This window comes from Xiphophorus couchianus, chromosome 13 (genome assembly GCF_001444195.1).
Source record: "Xiphophorus couchianus chromosome 13, X_couchianus-1.0, whole genome shotgun sequence".
NCBI lineage: Eukaryota > Metazoa > Chordata > Actinopteri > Cyprinodontiformes > Poeciliidae > Xiphophorus > Xiphophorus couchianus.
Window position 1 is genome coordinate 17,756,202 of NC_040240.1, and position 12,579 is coordinate 17,768,780.

The 12,579-nt window shown below is 38.3% G+C and overlaps 1 protein-coding gene across 1 annotated transcript; it reads right to left on the bottom strand.

Annotated features, from left to right (window-relative positions):
• Positions 1-810: 810 nt before the first annotated feature.
• LOC114155429 (long neurotoxin OH-57-like) lies at positions 811-3,777 on the bottom strand. Its single transcript, XM_028035299.1, has 3 exons — positions 3,044-3,777; positions 2,560-2,670; positions 811-1,353 (listed from the first exon to the last, which is right to left on the bottom strand). Exons 1-3 carry the CDS (start codon positions 3,093-3,095, stop codon positions 1,112-1,114), a joined length of 405 nt encoding a protein of 134 aa, XP_027891100.1. The 5' UTR covers positions 3,096-3,777; the 3' UTR covers positions 811-1,111.
• Positions 3,778-12,579: the final 8,802 nt, after the last annotated feature.

Sequence of the window (12,579 nt, forward strand, 5' to 3'; positions counted from 1 at the left end):
GCAGGAAATCGCATGCATTATTACGTCATTTCCATTAAATCAGTGTAAAAAGGTCTTCAAACAATATTATCTTTTATCACAATAATTTTTTGAGACAATTAATCGCTCAGCAAAATTTGCTATCGTGACAGGCCTACTGTTACACGTGTTTGACTTGATTTAATCTTTTGTTTTCTGACTTACATCAGAGTTTATGTTGCCAGTTTATTTGGTAGATTTCAGTTACCAATATTGTTATTTTATGACTTATCCAAGTTTATCTTTTGGGTTACATTAAAAAATATCGTTGGGATTTAACCTGACTGTCATTTTACTGTTCTGTCCATCACACTGATTATTGGGAGGTTTGAAACGGGCAATTAACCTAAGAAACATCACTATTGGTCCATGTGCATCCGACTCTTTATTTACGTTCAGTAAAATGTCTTTAAATATGTGTTAAAAATGGCCTGAAATAGGAACTGAGCATTTTGCATTATGTTTATCCTAATATCCTAACATCTAAATGTTTCTTTTTATTTCTTGTCTTGAATAATTTGACCTGAATTTACTTTTCATTCATTTTTTTGGCAAACCAACACAGTTCTCAGTTATAGCCTTAGATGACGCAAGAATTTCTATGACAAAAAGCTTCATAAAAAATGTAAATATTTACCGACTATTTTTTTTAATTAGTTTATCACTTCAAAGAAATATTCATTTTACTTGGAGTGCTGTTTTTTGCGATACTTGCTGAGGGGTTAAAAAGGTAAATAAACTTTAATGTGATCATAAATGTAGACCCAGACACCAAAGAGACAGTTGCAGAAATTGTTTTCATAGATAGAGGTAGCTTAGTTTATTATGGAAAAAAACTTACAGGGAAAAATAAATTTTGATTAAAAAATGCACAAACAAAATAAACAAAACATCATCAAGGAAGATTAACAACCTCAATGTTTCTCTGAAACATCCCATTGATCAACTTCCCTGATTTAAACATCTGCAAACAACTAAACCATGATTTGAGTCGCTCTGGCTCTGAGCAAATTAGTATTGCATTGATTTAATTATTGATTTTACTCAGATGCACCTGTTGTGTACAAACACGTAGATCAGCTTTCGTATTAAATTACAAAATGCTTCCCAGTGCGGAGGCCAGGACGGCTGCACTGACGGTGGCGCTGAAGGTCATCTTGTTGGACGGAGCGGCGCTGAGTGTGATGGGGTTGCAGCTCTCGGTGGAGCAGCAGGTGATCTTGGTGTTGTAGGCGACACCCAGCATGGTGTCAGGGGTGGTTGCGTCACAGCCGGTGGTGTTTTCAATGCAGCCCTGGATGTTGAAGCCCACAAAGTCTGGCAGAGACGGGAACGCTGCAGAGAAACAGATGAATTAAATCAGTGGGCTTGGAAAACTGTGCACATTTATTCATCTGCATCTAATTGGTGGTTTTATCTAATTTTTTTAGTTTAAAAAATTGCTTTTCCTCTGATGCTCTGTTGACCCAAAGGGTCACCAAACTGGAAATTCCAGATTTACAACCAAAATTTCCACTCCGTGTTGCTCAAAGTGATAGCTTACATTCTGCAAAAACACAAAATCTTACCAAGTATTTTTAGTCTAGTTTCTTGCACACTTAAAATAAGACAAAATCAACTGATAAGTAACTTTTCACCAAGAAATAGGAGCTTGTTTCAAGTCAAATTTCTTCATAACTGTGAAAAAGTGCTATTTACATTGGCAGATTATTTCACTTACCACATGGGGGAAATGTCTTATGAGGGAAATAATGTGCCAATAAAATCAATATCAAGGAATTATTTACTTAAAACAAGATTGTATATCTCCCTGAAAAGTTACTTGTAAGTTATTCTTGTCTAATTTCAAGGGTACTAAGATATTTGCACTAGAAACTAGACCAAAAATACTCGGTACCATATGGATATATAAGATAGACATACAGTATAAGATAAAGCAGCATAATTCTCCACTACACTGCAAAAACACAAAATCTTGCCAACTATTTTTTGTCTAATTTCTATTGCATATATCTTAGTACACTTGAAATAAGACAAAACTAACTTAAAAGTAACTTTTTAGAAAAATATTGGAGCTTCATTTAAGTCAATAATTCTTTAATATTGATGAAAAAAGTACTAGTTCCACAATCAACTGGCACTGCGCCGTTACCTAGCAACACCAGCCAATCCCAGCCCGTCTCCTAGCAACCCAGTTCTAGTTCCATTGGCAGATTATTTCACTTACAACATGACTTTTTCCCCATGTTATAAGTTTAACAATCTGCCAATGTAACTTTTCATCAGTATTAAGGAATTGTTTTCTTAAAACAAGCGTCTACATCTTGCTTAAAAGTTTCTTTTAAGTTAGTTTGTCTTATTTAAAGTGTACTAAGATGTTTGCACTAGAAGCTAGACCAAAATCACTTGGTAAGATTTTGTGTTTTTGCAGTGTAGCAATTGGGAATGACAGTAATTTAGGTGACTGATTGACTTCCCAAAGCTTTTAGCTTATTTTAGACTAAACACTGTCATGTTTTTAGACAATAAAACGGCACTTACTGGCTCTTCCAGTATAACACACACTAGAGTTGGAGGGGCAGGTCTCATTAACTGCGTTCAAGCAGTTCCCCAACAGACTGAAGGAGCACTTGTTGCATGTCAGGGACTCCACTGAAACAGAAGAAAGTTTTACTCAAACATCAGGAAAGTGCAGAGAAAACTGTAACTCAGCTGGAATGAAGGATACACCAAAAATGTTTGCCTTCATTCAAAATATTTTGCAGACTTGTAGTTTTTCTGGTGAGATATTTTATCGACCACACCCTGATGTGATTTGCAAAACCTGCTAAACTCCCAGTGAAGCAATGTTGCTAATGCTGAAATATTTGAAGACTGCAGTTGTGAGTTTCTCAACTACAAAATTATTTTTAAAAATAGTTACTACTACAATAATGATCAAGTTTATTAACTAATACATATATATATATATTGTCATTTAAATACAATGTTCCTGTAATTTTTGAGTAAACACAACTTTTCTTACCCAAAACCAGAGATGCAACAGCTGCAACAACAGCAAAAACAAACTTTCCCATCTTGGTTTTGTAGATTTCACTCTTGGTTTCTGCTCAAAGAATCGTCCTACTCGCTCCAAAGTCCTGAAGCTTGCTCTCTTCCAGGTGATTGGACGTTCCAGTGAGTCTGAGTGATGAGCCTGCTGCTGAAGACGGAGACTTATATGAGGTGAGGGGTGAGGGCGAGGTGGGCTGGAAGGGTTTTTCAGGTCTTTTGAGTTTCACCTTATCTGAAAGAAAAGGTGGGGAGGAGTGAAAACCAAGACCGGGACAGCCAGGAGGGATTCTGGTTGTTGATTTGGTTGATGTTTGAATAAATGGTGTTTTTTTTCTTCTAAATATGTTAAGAGAAACAGTTAAGGCAGAGCTAGTAATCAATAAAACCTTCCTTTAATTTTTGTTTTACTTGCTTGTTTTTTCATAAGTTTCACAACATTCCTCTTCCAAGTGAAAAGATTGTGACCTTTGACCTTTCAGCAGTATAACTCTGGGCTGCAGAACCAGTTGGTCTTTCACTGGACTCCATTGTTTGGATTTTTATTGTAATTTTCCAGGACGATTTTACATCTTTGCCTTCAGTAAAGCTGCATAATCACTGAATTGAAGTGGCGATGTATAACTTCAGGTAGTGACATTCAGAAAATAATAGACTTATTCTAACAAACCAAAATATTTGTGATGTGATTTATGATTTATGCAAAATTCATATTTTGCATGTTTTTGTACTTCCATTTGGGTCTGTACTGCTTCTAAAAACTGCCCAACCGTTTACTTTGTGTCGTTTATGACATAAAGTTGATGTGTGTGTTTTTTTTTGGTTGTCTGGAAAATGAGCCATTTCAGAAACATAACGTCCCAAATCAGCAGGCATTGCCCCTCACCTAGCAACCCCAGCAAACCCCAGCCTGTTACCTAGCAACCCAAGTGGAGATCCAGCAAGTTTAGTCAGCTGGTTTTACTTCTGTATGTGCTGTACAATGGCTGCTGGAAAAGACAACAAACTGTTGTGTTGTTGACTTACCATCCATTTGCTGCATTACTGTTGATTGTGCAGGAGGCTCTACTAATGCTTTTCAAAGTGTAAAAGTTGAGTTGGGGCGTGGCCAGAAGCAGCTTGTTTGGATTTAAAGTGACAGGATGCCTTAAAACTGCTCATTCTGAAAGGACTAAAATCTCATTATCTAAGAATGATTTTTTGTTTTGTTGGTATTTTTCACCATTAGCATTGTAATTGCACATATTTCTGATATTCCAAGTATTTATTGTTTTCCACTTCTCTGTAATACCCTCTTGTGCAAAATAGCCACACAAAAAAAGTACTAATTGACAATGAACACAGATTTTTCCAGATATTTTATTTATTTTGCCATTGGCAAATTTGTCTGATAATACATAAAAGAGTAAGTGGAATAATTACATTTAAGTAAACAAATCACAAAACAGCATAATGGAAAATTAAGCTCAATGTTTCTATGAAACATACTATTCTTCAATTTCCATAATAATTTGAACCTTCATCTAATTGTAAGTTACATGAAGGAAGGATAAAAGCTGTTTGAGGACAAGATTTGGATTTCTTTCTTTGTAACATTAATCAAATAAGTAGGAGTAGTGAAGAGGGGTGGATCGTGTTTGTAATTTCGTTACAAAAAGCTTCCCCACATGGAGGCCATGGCGGCTCCAACCATGGTCACAAGGAACGGCATCTTCAGGTCTGGTGCAGCGCCAGTGAGGTCCACGGTGTTACATTTGTCTGTACCACAGCAGGTAGCCTCAGTTTTGATTTGGATGGTCAGGAGTGTTGACGTGTTGGTGGAGCTACAGCTAGTGTCATTAGCCCTGCAGCCCTGAGTGATCACGCCCTTGAAAGATGAGAGGGCTGGAAAACCTGTGGAGCAACAGTTTACATGGATTAGTCACTGAGATTGCTCAACTACTGGGAATAATTAGCTTATTTATTTATTACTGTTTCTGCCTACTGCTGTGGCTGTTTACCCTACTTTAGTTTGTTCCCCCTTGAGGCGGAACACGCGCAAGATCCCGCCCCCATTTTACTGCTGGTTGAGTAACATTGGTTTCATCTTTTAAGTTATTAATATAACGTGCCAAGTCTTGATTCTACGCCTGATATGTGACAGAAAAGGGGACACAGTGCTTTGCTACAAATTGCCAACACTACAACAACTTGATGACAAGGTCAGGAAAAAGTTTTAAATAAGAAAAAACTTGCGAGGGAGAGGGAAGTAGTTCAGTTTTTCTTGCTTGACATTGAGAACCGTTCTACGAACTGACGGCTATATCTGTCAGACAAGTATACGCTATCATTACCATATGATTTTATTTAATCAGCAACATAGAATCATGACAGAGATTGTCATATACTTTGTTATTAACAGCTGTATGACATCCTGCCTCAGCGGTTAACTAGTCAGACCGTCATCAAGCAACAGGGAGGCGAGTTTTACACAGGAGTGTGTTGTAGTTCACTGCAGCTTTATCTAGTTCCTGCTTTAAATACACTTTGAAACCACGACAATGCGTGTATATCTGTCTAGTTATCATTGAAAACAATTTATTGACTTATTTTCGTCGTAACTTGTCGCGTCTGCTGAACTGACAGCTCCTCTAACGGTCGGACTTCTTAATGCGCATGCGCAGCCATGCGTACACACTGCACGTATGCTACTCGGTGCTCTATCAGATTATAATGGAAGATTAGCTAATAGCAGCGGTAGCTAATCAACCACAAACATCAAGCCTAAAAACATAATGCCGTAACCGACTGAATGATATACTCTTTATGTGGGAAATGTTTGAGTGTTTTTTCTTTTCTCCTTTTTCTTTTTGGTGTCTGATCCTAAAACATAAAGTGGCGTTGTTGTCAGTTGCTATGGCAACGAGTCTTCGCGTGACATAGCCGACACAGAGCGTGAGGGGGGGAAAAAGTGGTTTTACGTTTTTCGTTAACGGTTTTTCTGCGTTATTTTTTACGCCTTTGCTGTGGCGCACTGCACTTAATTAATCATACCAACATCTCCAGGTTTTATTTATTCAGTGGAGTCATTGTACCGCGGCAGCGCGGCCACGGATAGCAGGTAAAATAATCGCCTGCCAGAGTTGTGCGCATGAGCAAAATTTGCTTCATTTTTAAGTTGGCTTGGCACCAACACAATCACTTAAACCATAAATACCTGATTTAAAGACGGCACAACTGACGTCATGCATTTCCAAGAGAAATTATAGGTATTTCTTTTAGACATGCTACAAATGTCTAAATGTTAGACTTAACATTAAACAATATATCTCATCAGTAATAATACTTATTAAATTAATTCAATCACATCTCTGTCCAGATAGTTAAAAAATATATTTTTTTTTAAGTGTTTAAGGAATTAAAGTGGCAGAAAAGTGATAAAAGTGAACTTACTGATCTTCTGTGTGTAACAGGTCTCGTTCGTACCACAAGTGTTTTGGCTACTACCCAGACAGAAGCCGAAGAGACTGATGGAGCATTGGTTGCACACCAGAGACTCCACTGAAACAAACAAGTATACAGTAAGAAATACAGTTATAAGAAAAACTCTTTTTAAAGTAACTTAAAATAGTTAGAAATGTTCATTAAGCAATCCATTACAATCTGTATTGATCAAAAAACAAATATTGTCGACACACAGCCTTATTCTTTCAGATATGCAATTTTAACCATTTTAATTCAGTTATTACTTTTTGACAGATGGAATTTGTGTTCATTGTTGCACTTTTGACTTTGATTCAATCAAAAAGCTCTTAAGCAATGTCATATATTGTGGCTTTACTTCATAGCATAAACACATAATTTAATACTTAATACAGCAGAAGCAGATCCAAAATTGAATGTTTTTACTCATTTTTGATCTTTTAGCTCCGTATTATTCTTTTGAAAATTCAGTGGAGATTAGAATTAGTTCGGACCCCAAATTAGCAACAGAGTGATGCTCGTTTTTACTGTTTCAATTCAATTTCAATTTACTGTGTCATTAATTGAATTTTAATGACAAAATGAAGCTAAATGTAAATCAGGTTCATCCTGAATGCATTGACCTACTTTTTTGACATCTATAAATATGATCAAATGCTAAAAATATAAGTTGAACTTTTGCAATTATTGTTCATGAATTTCTTTTTTCCAAATGTGGCGTAGAATATGTTTTGTTTTAAGTACAGCAAACACAGTTAAAATTTAAAAACTGAACAAAATAGTTATTTTAATCTTGTCTACCAATTTCAAAGAATATATTTAATTATTACCCAAAGCAAAGGATGCGATGGCCACAACAACGGCAAGAAAGATTTTTCCCATCTCTGTTTCTTGGTTTGGTTCCTGGTTTTCCCAAAGATAATAAATCCTTTCCCTCGAGGTTAAAGGATCCTTGTTGTGTTGTGAAGGTGTCAGAAGTGATGAGACTGGAAGCAAAGACAGCGATTTATATGCAGATCAAGCTGAAGGGTGGAGGCCGATGGGGAGGGCGAACATGGGAAATGCTCAGCCCAGTTACCAACTCAAGAAATATGGAAACGAGCCATAGCTCAGTTTACATCAGTATGTTATATGATTGCAATATTGAGCAGCAAAATCATATCTGACTTATCTACTCTGGCTTTTTTACAAACCCTAAATATTTTTAAACTGGGTACGTCAAAGATATTAGATGGCCAGCAAAAATAGATGGGTATATAAAAACCTGAACACAGAAATAGCTTTTTGTGCATTTAATTATCTCAAGATCTACATAGATTGATCATTTACCTTACCCTGTAGGTTGGCAGAACATTTTTAAAAATTAAGATGTAAATAAGAAAATTTAAGGAAAGTTTTATGACTTTTTAGACTGTGTGGGAACTTTCATCCACCCCTGAAAAATGAATCTATTCAAAGTAACTTGATAGACTCTTGGAACCAGTCGGTCCCGTTTCACAGTCTAGATGTCATCATCGCCTGCTATTTCATCATTACTTTATTGCTGCTTCTCGGTTTTACAGCTGTACAATTCCTGTAATCTGAACTCTGTCATGAAAAAAAATGAGGTGCAGCAGCGCTGCAGAAACCTGCCGGGCCAGCTGCAGCACCGCTACTGCTGCTGCAATCAAATATTTAAAAATATGTTCATTACTATTACCACATCCTACAAGGCCTCGCCAGGGTATGTCAGTTCATAACTTGAAATTATTGTCCAACAGTTTCTCTTTGTTCTGTTTTTGGAAAAAACGAAGAGTTAAAATTATAGAAAAGATTAATTTTGTACTAATTTTCTAAAGTCTTGCAGATGTCATATTGTGAGTTGCTTTCGTGGGATCATGCAATCCTGTTTGCATGAAGAGAACTTTCTCTGAAAACACACACAAAAAAAACGGCTACACTTTTTAGCCGTCAAAACCTTTTCTGACACTCCTTTTTTTCTATTCACTTTATTTCAGTTTACTTATTTACCACAATCTCTCTCAGCAAATTTCAGGTCTACATAAAAAGACACACATATTCCAGTTAATCCTATCTATCAAACAGCACATTAAGCTCAGTTTAATATTCAAATTAGTTTAAAAAGTTGTTTTTGTCCCAGTTATTGACCTGCATCGTTCAGTTCTGACATAGCGACAGCCAACAATCGCTTGTTGACAGAAGAGCTCTGCTGTTTCTTTTCTTGGTTTGAGGCTTCAGATACAACAATACAGTCATGGCCAAAAGTACTGAGAATGACACAAATATTATATTTTCACATGATCTGCTGCCCTCTGGTTTTCATGTGTGTATGTCAGATGTTGTCATCACATACAGAAATACAATTGCAATCATATTATGAGTAACAAAAGCTTTTAATGACAGTTAGAATGAGTTAATGCAGCAAGTCAATATTTGCAGTGTTGACCCCTCTTCTTCAGGACCTCTGCAATTCTCCCTGGCATGCTCTCAATCAATTTCTGGACCAAATCCTGACTGATAGCAGTCCATTCTTGCACAATCAATGCTTGCATTTTGTCAGAATGCCTAGGTTTTTGTTTGTCCACCCGTCTCTTGATGATTGACCACAAGTTTTCAATGGGATTAAAATCAGGGGAGTTTCCAGGCCATGGACCCAAAATCTCTATGTTTTGTTCCCTGAGCCAGTTAGATATCACCTTTGCTTTATGGCACGGTGCTCCATCATGCTGGAAAAGGCATTGTTCATCACTAAACTGCTCTTGGACGGTTGGGAGAAGTTGCTCTCGGAGGACATTCTGGTACCATTCTTTATTCATGGCTGTGTTTTTAGGTAAGACTGTGAGAGAGCCGACTCCCTTGGCTGAGAAGCAACCCCACACATGAATGGTTTCAGGATGCTTTACAGTTGGCATGAGACAAGACTGGTGGTAGCGCTCACCTTGTCTTCTCCGAACAAGCTGTTTTCCAGATGTCCCAAACAATCGGAAAGGGGATTCATCAGAGAAAATGACTTTACCCCAGTCCTCAGCAGTCCACTCCCTGTACCTTTTGCAGAATATCAGTCTGTCCCTGATGTGTTTCCTGGAGAGAAGTGGCTTCTTTGCTGCCCTCCTTGAGACCAGGCCTTGCTCCAAGAGTCTCCGCCTCACAGTGCATGCAGATGCACTCACACCTGCCTGCTGCCATTGCTGAGCAAGCTCTGCACTGCTGGTAGCCCGATCCCGCAGCTGAAACACTTTTAAGAGACGGTCCTGGCGCTTGCTGGTCTTTCTTGGGCGCCCTGGAGCCTTTTTGGCAACAATGGAACCTATGAATGAACCCATCATCAAGAACCTGAAGTTCTTGATGATGCGATAGATTGTTGACTGAGGTGCAATCTTTCTAGCTGCGATTTTCTTTCCTGTTAGGCCATTTTTGTGCAGTGCAATGATGACTGCACGTGTTTCTTTTGAGGTAACCATGGTTCACAGAAGAGAAACAATGATGCCAAGCACCAGCCTCTTTTTAAATTGTCCAGTGGTGTCATTCTTACTTAATCATGACAGATTGATCTCCAGCCCTGTCCTCATCACCACCCACACCTGTGTTAATGGAGCAATCACTGAAACAATGTTAGCTGGTCCTTTTAAGGCAGGGCTGCAATGAAGTTGAAATGTGTTTTGGGGGGTAAAGTTCATTTTCTAGGCAAATATTGACTCTGCAATTAATTGCTGTTACGCTGATCACTCTTTATAACATTCTGGAGTATATGCAAATTGCCGTTATAAAAACTGAAGCAGTAGACTTTGTAAATATTAACATTTGAATCATTCTCAAAACATTTGTCCATGACTGTACACTCCCTTTTAACTGAATCCTGTCATGAGGTTTAGAGAAAAATGAGGTGCAGCAGTTCTTCATGAACCTGGTCCAGCTGGAATACAGGCGACAGAGTAAACATAACTGGTTACACTCACTTCAAGAAATTAATCAACTTCATCTGTAAAGCACATTTCAGTAACAAGGCATTTCAAACTGCTTCAAATGATAAAAACACAAAAATACAAAGTCATCAACAATTTAAGCATTTCATTTTGTCAGACTGTTGATTAATGTTTCCTTTACTTGAGTAACTTTTTGGAAAAAAAATTACTCTTTACTACGCTGTACTCTTTTACTTGAGTAATTTTATTATGAAGTATTTCTACTCTTACTTGAGTACAATTTCAGGATTTTCTAAATGAATGAAAAACAAATTTATTTTAACCACGCACAAAGACACTGCAGTTTTCTGTGAAAGTTTCATATGTTTTTATTGATTTAGTAAAATTGTCTTTTGCCTGATTTTGTTATTTTTTGTCATTTTGATCCTTAAATACCAAAATTTCCACTTTATACTTTGGTCCAGCTAATGATGTAATTTTTAAATATTTAATGATTGATAATTTGATCAGTTATTCAGTTCTTGAGTAGAATTTTTACCAAGTACTTTTTTACTCTTACTAGAGTAATTTCTTGGATGGCTACTTTCTACTTACCTGAGTAAAAATATGTTGAAGTATCACTACTCTTACTTGAGTTCTGTCGCCTCTGACCTCTGGTGGCAGGCACATGCAGAGGGGGGGTGAGGGGAGCTTGAGCCCCTGCCCTTTTTATCCTTGATGCCCCTAGTGCCCTTTTTGAGTTTCTTGGGTTTTTTTCAAAATAATTTTTATTTTACTTTTATTTTTTATCTGTATGTCAGAAGGCCTGTTTGCGCCCCTCAGCAATAATATTTAGCTAAGTATAATAGTTTAGTAAAAATAAACTAGTCTGGCTGCCCTCAGTCTAATAATGACTCTCAGAGCCTCCATGTTGTTCAGACTCCGGGTCCATGGTGAGGAGGAGGCAGATCTGTGTCCTCTAACTATCAAATTATGGGCACGAATATTTTTTCATACACTGGTTTGTGAATGAAAACGTAGGTCTGATGTTGACGTTAGAAAAACTGTTTCTATTTATATTTTTATAATCGTCCTTGCAATAGCGGGACAAAACCCGCCTCGCCCCTAAACTCAGAAATGCTGCAGAGAAACTTCTGACTTTAACTTCATCATTCTGCTAAAGGCCCGGTTCGCTACAGGCAGCTTGAGTCGGTCCACTGACAGATAGAAAGAATATCTGTCTTTATATCAGACATCCTGGTATAAGACATGGTACTGACTGTCACCGCGAGTCACGACGCAGCTCACAGCCCCAGTACCACCTGGTTCCACCTGGTACCACCCGGTACCACCTGGTACCACCCGCTGACTGTTCGCTCTGCTTCTCCTTAACGTTTCTACTAGGTGGGTTAAAGCTGCTGCTGACGGAATCTGGGCTGGAGGTTCGCGGCTGTAAATAGAACTTATTGCAGAACCTCAAGTGTTAAAGGAAGATTCGGCCCATTTAGAGTTCATAAAATAAACATCAGAGAAAATATTGTAGCAATAATTAGAACCGCAGCAAAAAGCCAAACATGCCACAATGAAATGAATCAAAATGTCTCCAAAGCATCTGGGGGCTGACATGGGGGCCACCTGGGGGATTCCAGGTAGATTCCAGGTGGATTCAAGAGCTGCGCATCGCAGCAGCTGTTCCTCCAGGGCCGGCCCAAGGTAGACAGAACCCTCCTCCCTCCGGAACCCGTCCTACTAAGAACCTCAGCATCACTAACATGTTTAAATAAAGATAAGGTGAATCTGTGAGAGGGAGACCAGGTTTATTGGCAGAGTTTAAAATCAATCACTGATTATTGGTTATGGCTGCACAGTGGCGCAGTTGGTAGCACTGTTGCCTTGCAGCAAGAAGGTCCTGGGTTTGATTCCCGGCCGGGGTCTTTCTGCATGGAGTTTGCATGTTCTCCCTGTGCATGCGTGGGTTCTCTCCGGGTACTCCGGCTTCCTCCCACAGTCCAGAAACATGACTGTCAGGTTAATTGGTCTCTCTAAATTCTCCCTAGGTGTGAGTGTGTGTGTGCCTGTATGTCTCTGTGTTGCCCTGCGACAGACTGGCGACCTGTCCAGGGTGAACCCCACCTCTCGCCTGGAA

What these genes read in the sequence shown, in the direction of transcription:
- LOC114155429 (XM_028035299.1), bottom strand. Translation starts at nt 3,095, where the DNA reads ATGGGAAAGTTTGTTTTTGCTGTTGTTGCAGCTGTTGCATCTCTGGTT. An exon ending in TGTTGCATCTCTGGTTTTGG is followed by an intron (nt 2,671 to 3,043) that starts GTAAGAAAAGTT and finishes CTTCTGTTTCAG; the next exon opens with TGGAGTCCCTGACATGCAAC. An exon ending in GTGTTATACTGGAAGAGCCA is followed by an intron (nt 1,354 to 2,559) that starts GTAAGTGCCGTT and finishes GTTTCTCTGCAG; the next exon opens with CGTTCCCGTCTCTGCCAGAC.